This window comes from Lepisma saccharinum, chromosome 20 (assembly GCF_977018435.1).
Source record: "Lepisma saccharinum chromosome 20, izLepSacc3.1, whole genome shotgun sequence".
NCBI lineage: Eukaryota > Metazoa > Arthropoda > Insecta > Zygentoma > Lepismatidae > Lepisma > Lepisma saccharinum.
In genome coordinates, this window is record NC_139248.1 from 50,028,737 (window position 1) to 50,048,529 (window position 19,793).

A 19,793-nucleotide genomic window follows, 5' to 3' on the forward strand; every position below is an offset into this window, starting at 1 on the left:
AACAAGACACATTGTCCACTTTAATAACAGACGAGGAATGTGTTAAATGTAGCCTGAGTGGTCAGTGCACATTTACAGCATTTCTTATAATTTCTGTTGTTTTGCATTTAAAATGGTCTAGATTTGATAGTGCAACAAACCTGTTGAAGTAATATGGAACACACAGGACATGTTTTGAAAAAGGTTGACAATTTTAAATTAGAAAGCATCTTAATGTCGGGAATAATTTCCTAAAACCTTGGTCAGTTGTCAGACCTCTAGTTGGAGTGCAAGGTCCCAAAAGTTCCCATCCCACCCCTCCCCTGATGCTCTCCTCTCCCCAACACCTCATCCAACCTCAGATTCATAGACTCCTAGTTCCTAACATAAATCTGCATAACTAATAGTAAGGTAAGGTGAAGTTCACTGTGCCAGGCACATTTACGGGAAGGGAGGGTACCCCCACATTCTCGATTTTGGCCATTTTGAAGGTGATGTGAACAGCACCATACTTCGGCCATCTTCCCCCAGGTACTCATTGATTTGAGGCTGGGTGAACCCCAGAGCCACTTTATGCAGGGGACAAGAATGGAAAAAATCCTACCTTAGATCAGTGGTGGCCGGCGGCTACTATGATGGGTAGTGCCAATCTGATCAAGAAATCGAAAAGAAACAACCCCCCCCCCTCTCCTTGTGGTTGCGCCACTGGCCAAAATGTTTAAGTTTTAATTTATCCTTGTTTGGTAACATGGAAATAAATAATAACACACTAATCCAATTCTTCTTCACTCACTATCCTATCCTTCCCTAAAACACAACATTACAGACGCCATGTCACACAACAAGGCACATCAACAAGTGTTACGAACAATTAAAATATGATTAGTGCTGAAAGTAGCATCTGCTATATCAAATGTGTATATAAATATTGCAAAATGCAATGCAACAAATTGAATTCTATCTCCAAGTAAAATTCATACATGTATAATTATAGATTTTCTGCATAGTTTATTAAAAATGTGAAAGTCAAAAATCATGTGGTGGTGCGAGTTTCCTATATATATATATATATATGTATATTTTTGACATCCAGTTGGAATATGTGTGCAATGGGAAGGAGAAGGTGAGAGGAAGGGATATATCTTTTCTTAAGGAACAAATTGATAACCAAAAGTCTATCTATCTTACATGTTCATATAACTTTGGAAAGATGTTCATTTTTCCAAAAATAGGCAGAAAAGTAGATAGTACCTTTGTCACGAATTACTTCCCCAATGGGCCTTACAAATCAGTTATATTTAGCGACCTATCTCTAAAGGTGGCAACTATGTCAACATTGCAAAAGTTCCCTCGTCATGCCAAAGGAAAATGTGCTTGGCTGGTGTCTTATGAAGTTCACTGTGCCCCTCTCCCTGCCACCCTGTTTCCAGCTGAGACTTCTTCAACCCTTTGCACATGTGTGTCAACTTGGGCCAGCTCTTGGATGGCTCGGACAGTCACCTCGCGAGGGTAACAGTACCCTGGAAGAGCCATGCGTATCTTCTGAGGGTAGTGCCATGGCATGTCAGCTCTTCCCTTTGAGCCACCGCTGCCTTACATCAGCTGCCTTACATCACCCACCGTGGGAATCGAACCCAGGTCTCTGCGTGGCAGTCAGATGCCGTACCAACTAGACCACCGTGGCTAATGGTGGTAAGCAGATATATTTTTTAGGCCTAATGCTTTTTCCCCTTCAATGCATGGGCTATTACACCTTTGAAAGAAGTCTAAAAATCTAAAAGCTGCAAGTGCTTTGTGATATGCCTTTGTTGGATTGAATTGAAATTTTGCATGGTTCATTTTTCTGACAAGTGGCATTAATTGATGGGAAAGAAATTCAAAATTTGTAAAATAATGGCCACCGTAGTGAGGCACGCTGAACAATTGATCACAAACCATATTTAATTTTGCTTGCACTAAAGATAAAAATAAAATGAGAGAATTAACAAGTACTAAGACAGGCCCCATAAGATACCTTCGTGAGTTGGATGTAGACTGTGGTTTGGGTAGTCCTGGTGTAGAATATAAAATCTGTCTAGTTGTTAAAGACTTAAATCCAATGAAACCTTGATTTTACGTTTTTCAGGAGACTCCGCTGAATAAACTTAAAATGTGGGAAAATGTAAAATCGAGGAAATTTTTATAACATTTTGCTATAGCAGGACCACAAAGATTGAATGCATAATGTAAGAAGCTGGAAAATCCAGGAATGTAAAATTAGGGTTCTACTGTATTAATTTTAATGTTTATTGAGATTTAAATTATCACGAATGTAGAAATTCAGGGTTGCTACGCGACTGGAAAACCTGGAAAACAGGGAAAAGTCAGGGAATTTGGTTGGTCAGGGAAAAGTCAGGGAATAGTCAGGGAATTTTGCATATTTTCTGGAATTTATGCGCATTTTGGAGTTGCAGGAGAACCAGTTGCAAAATGAACGAATGGTTCATTTCCACTTCCGAATTCGGTTCTTGTGATTTCAGTCCCCCCAAAAGATTCAGGTCAGAAACTTGTTCCTCGTCATTATGACTTCTAGTCTGTTACGTACAAAATTATGGTTCCTTCGCATTTCAATTCTATAGTTATTCACTCACGGATCTAGGTTCTTGGATCCGTTCATTTTGCGACTCGTTCTTGTGAACCTGTTGAAGACCGGAATTTGGAGAGGCGTGAGATTTTTCCTTAGGGAACAATTTACTCAAGACGAAACCTACGCACCAGCCATCCTCAGAATTTCTTGCGGAAAAAATGTTGCTTTAGCTTTGTGTGTACTGAGGAAATTTTCTTTCTTCAAGAACACACCCGTTCGGACAGTTAATTGGTTTTGGATCTGCAATAAAGCTTGAAGACTAGAATTTCACGTAACTGGCTGTGGTTGACGTCACACTGGACGGGTGCGGACCCCGAGTAAAAACAAAGGGACTCACTACTTCGTTCCCCCCGTGAACCCGTTCTGTGAATTTGAGTCCTTCGTTTGCGACCCGTTCAGAAGCAACCTGATCAACTAGTTCATTTGCTCGTTGTCGTAGTTTTTTACATTGCAGAGATATGTTACACCCGAGAAATTAGTGATTTTATGCAGTATCAGTGACGTCATTATTCGAATATGCACATGTTTTGGGCATGTAGAACGAATTTATTTTTAAAAACTGGTGCGAAATAGAGGAATTAGACTTACGCTGGTCACACATTGTTGTTAGGTTAGGAATGTTGGTTTCATGCCGATAGTAATTTTACGTATTGTTTGCGTGTAGAATGAAATTATGCTGAAAAGTGGTGAAAATGAGCCTAAGTTCCTTTTGATTTATTACGATTTCATCATGCTACAAATGCAACTTTCACATGCTTCGATTTCGATTTAGTATGTCTGTTAACACATACTGCAGAGTTTTAGCGATTACTTAAGATTTTGTGAATATATGCTTTTGTGGTTAGGTTAGGAAGGTCAGGTTTGGTTGTCTTACAATTAAAATAAAGACCCTGAATGGACTCTACTAAGGTTCCGATTTATTTCTATTGGGTTGGTGCGAATGAAATGTCCGGCCCAAGTGCGTCATTGCCAAAGGCCAAAAAAATCAAAACTACAATACCTGGTTAATCAAAATAGTCGCCGTCTGCAGCCACACACTTTTGTCATCGCTCAGCCAACAATTGGATTCCATGGCGAAAGAAGTCTGGAGTCTGCGACGCAAAGATCTCCTCAACGGCATGTTGCACCGCCCGATCATCAGCGAACTTCTTCCCTGTCAGGAAGTGATCGACATGCTGGAAGAGATGGTAGTCAGTGGAAGAGAGGTTGGGAGAATATGCTGGATGAGGAAGGGTTTCATATTGCAACTCATGGAGAGCCTGCACCGTTCTTTGTGCGACAGGTGGGCGAGCATTGTCGTGCAACACGAGGACACCATGTCTGTGGACCATTGCTGAATGCTTGTGGAGAAGTTTCTAGTGCATTTCATGGCGTTCAGCACTGTAACAATTTGCATTGATGGTTTCACCTCGCCTGAGAAATCCATGGTGGATTACACCCACCATAGACCACCATACCAGCAACAACACCTTCCGAGGGTGGAGAGGTGGTTTCGGAAACCGCCCTGGACGTTGATCACGATCCAACCATTGTCCTGATCGTTTATGATTGTCATAGCAGATCCAGTTTTCATCTGAAGTGACAATCCGATGCAGGAAACCATCCCAGTTATTCCTTACACTCAGAGAACTGCACACCTCCAGATGGCGAGTCTTGTTGACCGGTGTCAAATCATGTGGTATCCATGAGTCCAACTTTTTCACTTTACTGATAGCACGGAGCCGCCAAACGACAGTGGTATGGTGTATGCCTAACTCGTCTGCAATGGCACGAACACTTTTCCGAGGGTCTGCTTCCACGGGGTTCCTAAGGAGCTCATCCGAACATGATGTTGGTCGATGGCCACTGGGTTCATTTTGCAATGCTGTGTCACCGAAACGAAATTTGACAAACCAGCGGCGAATGGTGCGTTCATTTACCATTCCTGGCCCAAATGCACTGTTAGTGTTTTTGGCGGCTTGCTGAGCAGAATGTCCCAGTTTGAATTCGTAAAGACAAATCACTCGCAATTGTGTGTTCTCCATGGTGCACTTTCAGATGACCCTGTTCAGCAACACCCTGCCTCCTGACTGTCTGGGTGCTCCAGCCTGTTTGCTGGACGTGTACAGAGGTTATGACATTAGACGTGTGACCCCAGTCAATCCCTGTGTTGTGTTGTTGAGGTGAGTTTCCCACCAGACGTCAAAGCGGACATTTCATTCGCACCAACCCAATACATTCATTCCCACTAGTTTACAATACTTACTGTCGCTTGTCAACCGGAGAATACCTTGTCCGTGGGAAGCATGTATCATTGAGTAAGATCATTTTCAGGTGTTTTTTTTTCAACATAAATAACTTTTTCGAATCCAAATAGTGCTCATTATTTTAAGGAAAGTTCAAATTTCGTGTCACAATGATTGCCAAAATTCTATAATAATTAGTCTTCCTGTTAGAAAATTTTTTTAAAAAAATCATAAAACATTCGGAACTGTTACCTTTTAAAAGACAGATTTCGATGTTTTCCGTAATATAAAATTTGTTCCAGCATGTGGAAAACTCAAATAATGGAGATATTTGATTCCAAAGTATGGCCCGCGTATATATTTTTTTAGGTGTATGGTTGGTCACCGGCCCCATTCAAGTTCTGAATTTCCGTAATATGTACTATTTTCAATAAATTAAAAAATATAATTATTATACTTATTGCATATTTTTTAAAGGTACATGACCTAATTTTCTGTTGTTTTTCATTTGTATTGATATAGGCTAATTGAGGTTGTATACAGGTTACATTGTAAAGCTTTGATATATATGCCACATTTTTTTATTATTTTTTTACACCACCTTAATTGTAATGACTTAGTGAAAATGGGGAAGTACAATAGTTATTTATTTTTTCATTGAATAGCATTATATTAATCACTTCGTAAATTTTCAGCTAATAACTGTGTATATTCATATTCATAATAATTAACGTGCCTGCATATTTAATTGAAAAACATGAGGTTCAGAAGTAAAAATCATGACGACAAATATGTCTGGAAAAATTTTATTTCTAGTCTGGAAAACCTGGAAAAGTCAGGGAATTTCATAATCAAAAAATCGTAGCTACCCTGAAATTGCAATTGCAATTGCTACTACTACTATAGTGGTATTCTGATTTTACGTTTCATCCTACATTTTAATTTTGTTTTCTAGCAAAACATAAAATTGAGGTTCCAGTTTAATGGACTAACAGTAGTACTAATATAACACTAAGTGATATATTCCTCCTTGTTTTCTACAGCTCAGAGCAGCAGCAAGTCAAGAAACAATTGCTGGTAAAGAGAGTTCCAACATGGGCCTTTATTCCTGTTACATGTGATGGAGAAAGACTCTATGCTAGATTGAAGTCAGAAGAGTGTGTTGATCGTGAGGTATGCTATTGAATCCTGAACTGTATATGACATATGCATAATTTGTGAAACAAGTTTTAGAAAAGTAAAATATAATAATATGCTTTGTGCTTTGAAAGGGAAACAGTATCTACCAGTCTGGAAAAGTCAAGGAATTTTTTTTCTTCTGGAATACTCATGGAAATGTCAGGGCAACTTACTGTCATTCTGAAAAAAAAATCAATATTGTTGTAGTAGTATAGTAGTTTTTGAAGAAACAAAAAAAATATGACAAGCAGGAATTTTTTTAATTTTCTGTGGACTTCAGTTTGATATACTAGTACAGAATATTACTGGTAGTTAGAGTAGAAGTTTTATATTAAATACTTCAGGAAAGGTATTATGTTTCAAACTTATCATTTAGAAATCTACTACAATAAGCGACTATTGATACTTACCACTTCCTTGTTGCAATGTTGGAGTGGGGATGTGTGGAAAATAGTTTTCTAGAATAATATACTACCAAATTTTACTATTATTTATTATTTGCCTTGTTATGTATTATACAATGTACAATACGATCCATTGAAGTGTAGACCACTGTATTTGCACTATCAGCAAGCAAGGCACTTGCGGCCGTTTGTTGGTATCGTAGAGTGTCAATGAAGCAAACACACCACAGTTTCCGTAATTATTTTCAAAAGTGATTTACTTACCATTTATAAAAGGATGTGTTCAAACTAGTTGCCTTTGATGTGCAGACATTTTTTATGACTGTAAAGTGATAGGGTGCTTGTTACGTATTGTGCTTTTTCTAGTGTATTCAACCACAAAGTGTGTTATGGCTCAGCAAATATTTTCTACTGCACAACGTATATTTATTTATGATTCATGTGTGTTAACTCAATCAGCACGTGAAGTTCAAAGATGATTTGAAACAAGATTCCCAGGTGTGAAAGTTCCATGTGATTTTTATCTCTGGGATAGATTAAAAAATGCTGCATACAAATCAAATCCACACACCCTTTAAGAACTGAAACGTAGCATCTGCAAAGAAATTACCAACATTATTCAACGGAAACTGCAGCAAGTTAAGGGTAACTTCATCAATAGGTGTGGACTCTGAAGTTGGCCAGTTTCAGCACCTTCTTTCATAAATTGGTAAGTAAATAAGTCACTGTTTAAACTAGTTACAGAAACTTACATGCTTGCTTCATGGACACACTACAATGCTGACATACAGCTGCAAGCGCCTCTTTTTGCCAATAGCATGAACCCCAACACGGCGGTCTACACTTCAATGAATCGCTCTGTATAATTGTAATTAATTATTTTTAAAGTAATTCTTTGTGAATCATTTGTCAATACATTTCAAGTATTTCATAGAAACTCATCTCTTGACATTCACTTGCTTCCCTTCCTCTACCAAACAGTCAATTACTGTTCTATTTTGCTTCACATTATTACTTTACACAGTGAAACCCCGATTTTACGTTCCTGGATATTATATATTATACATTCAAGCTTGTTGGTCACAACATAGCAAAATGTTTTCAAATTTCTCCCGATTTTACATTTTCCTGCATTTTCAGTTTTTTTTCACTTAGTCCCCTCAAAAACGTAAAATCGAGGTTCCACTGTATATTCTAAAACTTGGTTAAGTGGAATTCTGAGTGTGATTGTTCACATGTACCACTTGCCGTAATGATTTGGCCTGGAAAAGTCAAGGAGTTGAGTATACATTTTTGAGGACCTTAAGAATCTATATAGCAGGAAAGATATTTAAAAATGAGAAAAATTGTACATTTTGTTCCATTGGGACTTGAAGGTAAAGTGTGTAACTTGGGAATGTAAAACTCTACGTACAATATATAATGTAAAAATAGTATTATAAATTTTATAACATGTTTTTTCTTGGTACCATATGGCTAAACTAGGGGAAGGATATTAGTAAGGATGGTCAAGAGTAGATTGATCTTGTCCAGGATATGGACAAATGGAATACTTATGCTGGTGCAGCAAAAGAACCTTCAGGTTAATTGAATGTGCTGGTGGAACATGACCATGTCGTCCAATATTGAACTGACGCCAAAATGCTCTATGCACGGCCTTCTTGCTGTCATTCTTGTAATATGCTTTAATCGCAAAGGCACGTTGCACACCTCACCATTGCTCCATGATTACTAAATGGCAAGATGATGTGAGCAGGGTTGTACATGCCACTCAGTGCTACCAACCTCCCAGGGTTGCCAGGCCACGATTAAACATTTTGAGTCACCCTTTATAATTTTCAATTCACAGTAAATACTTTAAATATGTGTGTTGTTTAAGTACTGTATTTGCCACCTCAAAGATTTGTGCTTCTGCCTTTCACGACCCAAAAGGAGAACCATGACTGAGCCATTGATGTATCATCTCCCACTTACCAGTCATGGAACAAGTACAAAGTTGAAAGCAACAAATGATGAACTGTTAGTTTTTCTACCATTCTCCACATCATATTCATTTTTTAAATTCTTTTAATTTAACTGTGGTGATATATGATCATGTTAGGAGAATGTATGTATCCATCTGTAAATTAACAACACATAATATAATGCATTTACTTTGTTATTTTTAATCCTTATCATATATACAAGAGCCATTTTTCTTGTAGTGGCAACATGTATGAGAAAGAGACATGAAAGAAATACATACCTGGAATCATTTACAATCCTTCAATGTAATCTCCTGCTTCTGCGTGAACACGTTTCCAAACATCTGGCAGTCGTTGGATGCCGTTGATAGCTCCCGTTTTTGCTAGTGTGCGCAGAGACCGCCCTGTGGCCGAAATGATGATCGGGACATCTGGAAAGCTTTTCCCCCTCAGCAGTTCCTTCATCTTGGGAAACATAGCAAAGTTGCAGGGACTCATGTCAGGAGAATAAGGTTGATGCTCTAACACCTCCCGACCCCATTGTTGCAGTACGTTCTGCACCACTTGTGCTGGTTGACACCTGTATGTGAATCTGTTGCCATGCAAGAATGCCTGCCACCATGTTCTTTCACGGCTGATTCAAATGACTTGGCAATTGTACAATGCGGTAAAGCGTGGTCCCCACATGCCTCACGTAAGCCCTTGTGAATTTGCCATGCATTCCTTCCACGTGCAACCTGAAATTTGATTAATATTAGCTGTTCTTCACACGTGAACATTGTTCAGGGCGGTATTATACACACATTTCACTTTAACATCTTCTAAACTACCACACAACAGTACTATTCAGCACCAAACACCTACACACGATCTGTAGTATAAGGCTAAACAGGACCCGATCATCTTTTGTCCCAGCGACAACTGACAAGCATATGCCAACAGTGTTGCCACTACAAGAAAAATGGCCCTCATATATTGACTACTCCCTCTGTCCCATAATTATAGTCTGGTATGCCAAAATGGTGACTTTTTATTTATGTTCTTTTGGATACTTGATCGGCAAATTTGTACTGATCCTTGAGTAATAACGTTGTATGGTTCATTCCCGTGTTTAATTTTCTTCTTCTGTATACACCAATGTCACAGTTTGCCTATCGGACAATTATTATGGGACAACGAACAAAAGTGTACCGGACAATAATTATGGGACAGAGGGAGTATGTGAATATTGATTTTGAATTAGTTGTATAATATTACAGTCCAACCTTGATCATTCCTTTTTTCCCTACCCTTGTGAGGCACAGTGGTTCATATCCCACTTATAAACTAAGATTCAGTCCCAATTAGCCTATCTGTACATAAAGTAGACGTAAAACAAAAACTGAACTCTACTCCTTTTTCTCCTAGCACTATATGTAAAGAACCTATAATGGGGAAAAAGTATAGTCTGGTGACCTTTTATAACATTTTGTTTCTTGATTACAGAAAGCTAAACTGTGTGGTCGAAGTTCATTTCATTATTTTTGTTTTGCAGATTTCTAGCATTTCCGCCAAAGGGAAAGCCATAGGCCTTCTTACTAGTTCCTTTCAAACTCTGTGGCAGCAAGCAGAGAGATATGTAAGTATGATGATATTGGGGAATGATAACTTTAGAATTATTAATTCTTAGTGAAGATTTTAATATTTTGTTAATATCTCAAGCCGTATCATTAGAGTTGGAAGTGTTCGAAAAAAAAGCTTTTATTTTTGGCATTTTTCGACTTTGAAAATACATTGGTGTATATTGGTTGGCAGCATTAATGTAAATATAAACTCATTTCTAAATTTCAAACAAAAACTCAAAATAAATCATAGCTGGCTTTATTGGATCTTTTTTTTTTTCAATTATGATCTTCATATTTCATTAAGCTTACTGTATTTACTCAAATACTCCGCACACTTTTTATTTCCTTACAAACGTGGCAGAAAATGGGGGTGCGCGGCTTACTCGAGTATAGAGCTTATCACCAGCAGTAAACAATTTATCCTGTGGAGGTATGCAACCCATTATACAAGCTTACGAGAGAACGAGTGCAGTAGTGATGGGTCATGACAGTTCCTTTTCGGGAAGCAGTTCACTGGAGCTCTCTCACCAGAAGTCATTCAAAGGAACTACGAGGCCACGGAGCATGCTCTTGGACGAGGCAGTTCACTGGAGCTTGCTCGTTGAAGGAGTCGTTCACAGGAGGAGCTACCATACCAACACAGCTCAAAGTTGGTTTCGTTGGGTGGAGGAGGGGATGTGGGAGACTGCTTTTGGAGTGGGTGAAAAGAATTAGAGGGGGAATCCGCCTTCGTGCACATATTAAACAGCTAAAGGAAACAATGTTTCAGCTGACCAACCGAGGTTCGGGAGCTGCTTTCAGGGTGGGGGTGAATGAAAATATATTTTAATGGATAATTGAACCTTTAGCGGACAAAAAGTCCTCATCGGAAAGTCGATGGCAAGCCTGAAGAAAGCGGTGTCGTTAATAAAGGAAAAGTTGGACAAGTTATATTCTCCCCTCTTCCTTTCCAAAAATGAATTCCTACCCCTTGTTGTCACAGTGCATTACAGCGCCTGGTGAATGACGAGGAAAAATAATTGTAAATATTTTAAACATGGACGTCCGCTGTATTTTTTCCTGGGAAGGGCAAACTAGGTATTTTTCCAAGGTGTCAAACGAGGCATATTTTCTTCCAAAATAGTATAATCTCCTAAAAAAACTTCAGTTTGAAGTTAGCATGCACCTGTAACACCCTTCTAATAATTAACATAAATTGACATTGAAATGAAATTATATGTGTAAAATGTACAAATTTTAGATTGAAATTTATTTTCTAGGGTGGCTGTCCCCCCTCCCCACCTTTCCAAATGGTGAAAATGTGATTAAATGGATACACGGTCAAACAAACACCCGTAAGAGAATGGAAGAGAGGACGCTAAACCTTTGACTACGAAGAATAGCATTCGTATTTTTCAAGCTCTCTCTGCCTCCCGACCCCACTTTTACTTTGCGATAATGGAAGAGCACGGAAACGGAACATTGTCGTAAGTTTGATATGATGATCTTCTATCTGTCAAGTTCCTTCTACAGTTCCTTGCAATGTGAGTTGCGAAAACTTGCCACAAAAAGGGTTAAAGGTGAATTACTTGCCCATCCCTCCCTCATTGTTGAGCTGCTGCAGCATTAATGTAAACAGAGTGGCACGCATAGCTACAAAACCGCTACTATCAACAATCAGCAACAAAAGCCGGGACCTCGTGCTCTCTCTCTCTCTCTCTCTCTCTCTCTCTCTCTATCTCTCTCTCTCTCTCTCTCTCTCTCTCTCTCTCTCTCTCTCTCTCTCAAAGGTTCGTAGGAGTGAGTCATTGACTGGGAGCGTTGGCAACAAACAAGCAAAGCTCATGACTCCTGAGGAACTACCACGGGTTATGGCAGTTCCCTCTTCGGGAAGCACTTTACCGAAGCTCGCTCACTCAAGCAGCCATTCGAAGGAACGACCAACTCCTCCCGATGTTGGTTTCATGAAGCTGAAGTGAAGGGCGGTGAGGGAGGACTTGCTGGAGTTAGCTTGAGTGAAAAGGATTAGGGGAGAGGGAACTGCGCTTAGTACTAGACTTCCCACAAGAAAACCAGAGAACATACACAGCAGTAACAATACACGCAAAACTCACGACTTCTGGAACGAGGAACTGCTCGTTTACTCCGAAGGAGCGAGCACTTTACAGTTCCCAAGAGGGAGTCATTCAAAAGGAAGGGTTCGTTCACGAACGACCCATCACTAGAGTGGAGGTCAAGATGTTATCTCACAGCCTGTGTTCTTGGTAAGAAAACAAAACGCATTTGCCACAATTCGTGTATCAAGTGGAAAAAATCATTCTAAATATGTCCTGGTTTAATTAAATCACAGTTCTCTCTCCCTGCACTGCATTACGTGCGTTGTTTCTTCACCTCCCCTCCTCCTCCTCTTGCTTTAAAAAATTGGATCAACTTAATTCATGAAAAGCCACGGAGAGCTTTTCGAGGACAAAAGTCTAAATTTCCGGAAATAGAAGGGAAGCTACATGACTATGTTTTGAAAAACTCAATATGCTGACCAAGGCAGAAATTTATTTTATTATAAAACGTAAACTATACTATGTTTGTGAAAAACGACAATTTGGATTTGCAGTTTCTGCAGAAATGTGTCAATTGAAGGCTCTTTCACTGGCAAAAGCAGGGTGGCTACTCACCGGGAATTCCTTGAATTCTGGGCATTCTGCGTGAATTGTGCTTGAATTTTTCTCCTTAGACGTAAAAAATTGCAACTTTTATTAATCCAAATCCTATTGAATTTATACATATGATAAATACCCTGAGGCCAGATTTTCGCAGTTGAGTTTTTATTTTTATGGAGGAAGGAAAGTAATGTTGTGTGAAAAATGAAATAGAATTCTCTCGTACTGTTTACTTTGTTACTGTCCTTTGTAGAGCAATCTGACAGATGGAAAATTATTGCAAGATAAGATTTCTTGAAGATGATTAGGTAGATTTGAGTTTGAAATTCTTACACAATTAACAATTTTTCGTAGGTTAGAATATATACCATAACATTTGTGTGACTTGTGTTTGTAGATGTATTTCGAGTCTGAGTATGTGAAATGGCAAATGTAAACTAAGGACCTCAAATTATATGTTTTAAATATACCGTTTAATTAAATTAAATTAGAATTTTTGGATACATTGGAATCACACAGACACTTCATATTGTTACTATATATGTGTGTGTGCATATCAGTGGCGCAACCACAGGGGGAGTATTCCCCCCCCCCAACCTTGAATAGAAATCAAGTCTGAGGAGGCCAAGGGGGCAAATATTGATGGTCAAGGGCACCTGCTGAGGGCACAGAGGGGCTTCACTAGCATAGCCTGCTTTTCTTATTTCTTTCTTAGTCTCGTCAAGTTCAAAGCTGTAGCTAGGGGACGGCGGGAGTCGGCTATGGCTGCTGAAAAATATAAATTATAAAAGTTGTAAAAGAGAGAATGCCATGATGGCTCGTAAAATTATTTGCACCCTGTTAAATCAATATTGTTTTCAGTTTGCAAAAAAATGGATTAAAAATTTTCTTGTTCGCTTCACTCGCAATATGATTGTTTTCTGTAATGCATTGTAAATTACCAGAGAGAGAAATAAGACTTCTCTTAATGGATTTTGTCTTAAATGCATATACAATTGTTTGGAGGAAATGGAGCATGCACATTTGAGAGACAATTTAAATAATTTTTGCTGTATATACATATATATGTATTAAAGAAACTTTGAATACGTACACAATTTAATGTTGACATGAATTTTCTTATTATACAACACTCCATTTTGAATATGTGTAAAATATATGTTGTACTTGAAAGTTATACATGTTATATGTACAAAAAGAATAATATTCGGAATGCATTTTCTGCCATTCAAAAATACAGTTTGTGTACTTGTTTTCCATTATTAATTCATGTGAAATTGAACGTTTTTTTTTAAATGTTTAAAATCGTTTGTTCCAACACACATGCTTTAACACCAACTTCTACCCCCTTTTTGTGTAATTTACGAGTATGATAACGTCTTTGACACTACCACTACTACTATTACTACTAATAATAATAGTCATAATAATGCCATTATTATTATTATTATTATTGGTATGTTTATCCTGGTACTTGTCCCCCTCAGACAAAAGTTCGTGGTTGCGCCTCTGGTGCATGTGTGTGGCTGTTGAGAGGCGGTAATACGCAAGGTTGAAATAGAGAAAACATCTGATTGTGGCCTTGAATTTTTTGAAAATTTGCCTTGAAAACCAGGAATTATACTTGAATTTTATCATGGCCTAGAGTAGCCACCCTGAAAATAACTTGGCGTTCATGGTTTTAAAGAATGTCTGGGTTGGATTGTCAGGTTTTTTAGACGATACAATCTGAGTTTACGAAGAACAACAACTTTAGCCCAGCAACTTCCTGATGCATTTGAAGATAAAATCCTATGTTTCCTACATTATGTGATAAATTTGAGGAAATAACATTCATATCTTCTGGCACAAATCAGTAATGTGGATCAAACCCCAGTTTATTTTGAAATGCCATCTGACTCTACTGTTAATAAAACGGGTGAAAAAGTGTTCTTGTGCGAACTGGTGGATATGAAAAGCAAACAATGCACAATGATGATGTGTGTTGCAGCAGATGGAAGAAAACTTCCACCATATATTGTGCTAAAGAGAAAAACGGTTCTTAAAGTGAGTGTCCAAGGAGTTTTTGTGCAAGCACAAGAAAAAGATTGGATGAATGAAAGCCTAATTCAGGATTGGATCAAGTGTGTGTGGCAAAACCGACCTGGAGCACTTTTAAACATGAGAAACATGCTTGTAATGGACAGTTTCCGTGGGAATACAACCCCTGTAGTTTAGCATCTTCTAGATTCAAAAAAGACCGACCAAGTGATAATTCCTGGAGGCTTAACATCAGTTTTGCAATCCCTTGATGTGTGTATAAATTGGCCTTTCAAAACTGCTCTAAAGGAACAATATACAAATTGGATTTCCTCAAATAACCACCAGTTTACACCAGGGGAGAAAATTAAGCTTCATGATGTCAACCTCCTTTGTCAGTGGGTTAAAAATGCATGGTCCTGCATTTCACCCATGTTGATGGAGATGAGTTTCAAAAAGTGTTCCACATCGAACAAACTGGATGGGACAGAAGATGACTACATATTGGACAGTGATACAGGGGAAGCAAGCTCTGATAATGACAGTAGTGAAGAAGAGTAGTCGTAAGTGCAAAAGTTGGCTTCTCTTTGTGATGATGGGGTAGTGGAGAAGAGTAGTTGGAAGTGCAAAAGATGGCTTCTTTTTTGTGTGTCTTTAATTTGAAATAAAATTCCACATTTCTGCTCAAGTGTGCTATTTCTTCTTTGTACATAAATAAGGTATCACTCAATAGAGGTATAATGCACAAAACATATGCAGAAATACTGTTTACAAGCAAATTAAGAAATTTTAAGGGAAGGGTAAGATTGAATAGTGTCATGAATATTTTTTTTGCATTTCCATTCTCTGAAATCCAGGTGCGTGGCTTATTCGAGGGTGAGGGGTACTCTAGTAAATAGGGTATTATATATTATTACAAGACCCAATTGAATACCTTAAAAGTCCAATAAAAATTGTAGGGCAGATTGTATACAGCTCAAATTTACATGAGGTATCAACTATTATTTGCAAAATGACCTCAAGGCAAAGGTAAAGTACTCCCCTGTGCTTAGCACCACGCCATGAAGGCATATAGGGGGTGTGTGGGTAACGCCCCACACTTTCTTGATCCGGTCGTGAGTGGGGGTGATGTGATCAGCATCACGCCCCTGACCACCTTTACCCCCCAGGGTTTTCCCCAGGTACCCATGTTATTCGATGCTGGGTGGCACCGGGGCCGCTTCCATCATTAGAAAAGTTCCCGGATTTGAACCGGCCGGGGATATCGAACCCAGAACCTTTAGCATGGTAGTCAGATGCGTTACAGACTGAGCCACCGCAGCCACTAATGACCTCAAGGCTGCAATGCTAATCAAGTGAGCTTCTAAATGCCATTTTTGTTATTTTTAAGATGGCACCTCCTATATACACTTGCACCAGTGAAGAGAAGTAGTTTCTTGACCTCTTGTCAGCCTAAAAATTACATAAATTTCATGGCAGATGAAAATTCAATATCTCTGTGCATGCTTACCACACCAGCAAGTTTGCTAATGGTGGAGAAAGTTCGACAATGGCCTCAGTTTGCAGGCAGATGGATTGAAAGACCTTTGCAGTGTGACTGCATGTGGAACCCAAATACTTATTCTTAAGGTATACAAGCACTAACTCAAAGTTGAAGATATATGTAGGTTAGCAATAGGCCTGTGCTAAAATGCAGCAAACTTGTGCAAACCTTCATACAGAAATCTACTAGATAAGAAACAATAACAAATTAAGATTTTCATTCAACTCTTCGTTGTAAATGCACATAGCATATACATTTTCACATAACTAGAGCAGTTTTGTATATTTTCTGTAAATTGCATTTAATAGTATGATACAATTTTCAATATTGAAATTTGACATATGGACATGTCCATAAAGCAAAAACAATTAGAAAAATGTGCTACATCTTTTAACACACATAATTAATTGATTATTGAACTGTTTCTAAAATTGAAAATTATATTTAATATTTTCAAGTCTCCCTGACTCAAGTTCAGAAAACTCTGTTTGAAATGTATAAGTAAACAATGCCTTTGCATATGTGTTCAGCTAAAAATATTGGTATTCTGGTTTTCAAGTGTATCACATATAGTTTGAGTTAATGGCTGCTAAACCTGGTCTCTGAGGAAGTGGTGATGTATTTTGGTTGCTCAGCCTGGCTGCCAAATGCATTACATCCTTATAACAGTAAAAGCTTGTTTGTTTGATGCGAACTTTTTGCTCAGATATGCTAATTGGGAGTGCACTTACAGTTTTAAAATGCAGTGTGAACAATCATGCAATATTTCTCCACCAGGAATCAAACCAAATACCCCTTGATTTTTTTAAGACAAAGACATTACCAGTAAACCATTGGTAGGCACAAACGCACAAGGTAAATTTTACCTTTAAAAACAAATTGGTAACTAGAAGCAATGAATAACACCATCTGCCTGTATAAACTTACAAGTGAAACTGCAAGTGAAATAGATTAGACACCAAAGCCAAAATTTCCATCCACCCCCAAAATAGCCAGCTTTTTTTCAACTTTACTTTTTATTCAGTGTTTGTTATTATTTAAAATCTGTAATTCACTATCAAATTTCAGATATATTATTGTTCTCTTATAACTTTCTGTGGGATCTTCAATGTTTGATGATCATTTTTGGAATGAGAAAAACAATTAAACATTTATTTAGAACAATGCTGCATCATTTGTTAATAAATTCAATGTTGAGAACTACAGTAGGCCAGTAGAAGATAAAATGGTTATTGAAATGAAATTGGTCCACATTAAGAATATATTAGTAGTTGCTAAGAATTTTTAAAGTTGCATCTGTCACTATTAAGTTTATAGTTGTCAAAGATGTCAACCGTGTGAAAAAGGAAGAAAACAAGACATTGTTAGTGTACAGCACCTTGGAAATAATTAACTATCTCTATGGAAACATGCATGCCATAAATGGCACCCAAGTTTAATTTATGCATGTTAGTAGTTGATTGTGAATAATTGTAATGGTGTTAGAAGATGGACTAAGTAGTGAAAGAGGTATTATTTGTTTCATTTAAACACTTAAGAGTAGAAAAGTGGGATAAAATAATAAAAAATACTAGAAGAATACATTTTATAAATGAGAAGCTTTATGTGATAGAGAATCATGTGAATTTATACCAGAATAACCATAATGCATTTTATTAGTAGGCTTCATAACTTGTGTTAATACTTTGATATTCTTTAAAATACTTTATTGGATATACGAAGAAAAATAATAAGTAAATATATAAATTTTAAAAAAAATCTTGCACAGGGTTCTGAGTTGTGGAACTTGAAGAAACCAAATGTTGGCTCACTGGTTAAGCCATAATTTTCACGTAACTTTACAAATAAATTCTAGTTATACTACTGTGACTTTCTAATGTTCAGGGAACTGTGTGAGAATTAGAATGAAAAGATAAGTGATTGCTACTTTGATAAAATACCTGGTGGAGGCCCATAGTGGTTCAGATCCCACTTTAAACTGTAATTTCAGTCCTTATTAGTTTTCCTGTGCATCAAGTCCCCTGGAATTGAATTCAGAGAGAAACATTTTCCTTTCCTGTGCACCCAATTTTAGACAGAGAAACTATAGTGTGGTAGAGAACCCAATCAGTGGTCAATTGCTGTATATGGAAATATAAATTACTTTTTTACATTCAACACATTTGAAAGGTTTCAGAGCACAAGCCGTGTAACTCGACTTTTCATGAAAATTGAGTTATGTGTGCAGTATCAACATTTTAATGCTAATAGTATGTATCTCTTCAGTTTCAAATTATTGCTCATAGAGTAACCACTATGTTTGTGCTCCAATAGCTAAACATAGTACTAAGATATTAAAATTTGCCTTTTTCTAAAAGAAGTCTTGAATGGAGTTACGCCACTTGTGCTCTGAACCCTTCATATGATATGCTTTTTTAAATATATAACTATATTCATTATTTGTAGGAAAGAAAACATTTTTCTACTTCTTTTTCACTTTCTGATGAATTTCAACAAAGAAAAACATTCAGCGAAATACAGTGGAACCTTGATTTTATATTTTTTGGGAGACCAAAGTAAAAAAAAAAAAAAAAAAAAAACTTAAAATGTGGGAAGATGTGACATTTGGCAAAATTTAATAGTGTTTTACTTTGTCGGACCGTGAAGATTGAATTTATAGTACAGGAAAATATAAAATCCTAGAACATAATATTGGGGTTCCACTGTATCTCTAAGAATTTCATGTAATGTGGAGGACCATAATTTCAAATGAGAAGTCGAGACATTAGTCCTAGTCACTCTATTATAGAAATATACTTTCATATTCTTCACAGCTCAATAAAAAATTGGACAACACTAAGTCAACAGCAGAACAACAACCAGAAGAACAAGTGGACTCTGGCTGCGAAACTATGGATGAAGATGAGGAAGGAACTACTGCCCTCTGGGTTGAAAAGTATCGCCCCAGAAGCTATCTTCAGTTGTTGAGTGATGAGGTACGTGTGTATTCAAACAGAAAAGTAACATTTATTAATGTGAGCCTCACTGCCACACTTAGCCAGGGTGCTGCTGCCATGCTGGGCTGACACACTCTCCCTTGGATTACAATATTTTTACACTTTATATTTTTTTGTAATTTATTTTATATTTTTCTTTAAATTCTGCAGAATTTGTAATGTATATTTTATCCTCGAAAATTTATTTTTCTGCTAAATCAAGTCTCAGCTTTTCTGCAGTTGGGATTTTCTCGACAGTCATAAAAACTCAAAACAGACCTATGCACTACTTTCTTATCAACCTCATCTAATCCGGTTATATTCTTCTCTCTTTTGTAACGTTTCCATAACGTATGGAAGTGGGCTTTATTTCTTGCTGCTTTATCTATTTTCCTTTTAATGCTTTGAACAGTCGTTCTGCCCACCCCACATGCATCTCCAGTCAGCTTTTGAACTTTTGCCATTTTTGTATTATCAGCTAACGTTTAAAAAAAGTTGTATACATGTGCAGTAATACTCTTACTTTGTTTATTTGGGTCATGCCAAAAGTGCAATAATACTCTTACTTTGTTTAGTGGGATCATGCCTGCCGAATCGTTTCCCTTGTTGCTGTGGCGTAGGAAAGATATTTTCATTGTC

General features: G+C 37.5%; 1 protein-coding gene across 2 annotated transcripts in view; it reads left to right on the plus strand.

The window, feature by feature from the left end:
* cutlet (chromosome transmission fidelity protein 18 homolog) overlaps positions 1-19,793 on the plus strand; it is a 408,876-nt gene that overhangs the window by 22,990 nt on the left and 366,093 nt on the right. For both annotated transcript variants that reach the window (XM_083141467.1, XM_083141468.1), the window contains exons 5-7: positions 5,874-6,003; positions 9,912-9,995; positions 18,993-19,154. In XM_083141467.1, coding sequence (XP_082997593.1) covers positions 5,874-6,003; positions 9,912-9,995; positions 18,993-19,154 — 376 coding nt within the window. The remainder of the gene's footprint in view (positions 1-5,873; positions 6,004-9,911; positions 9,996-18,992; positions 19,155-19,793) is intronic.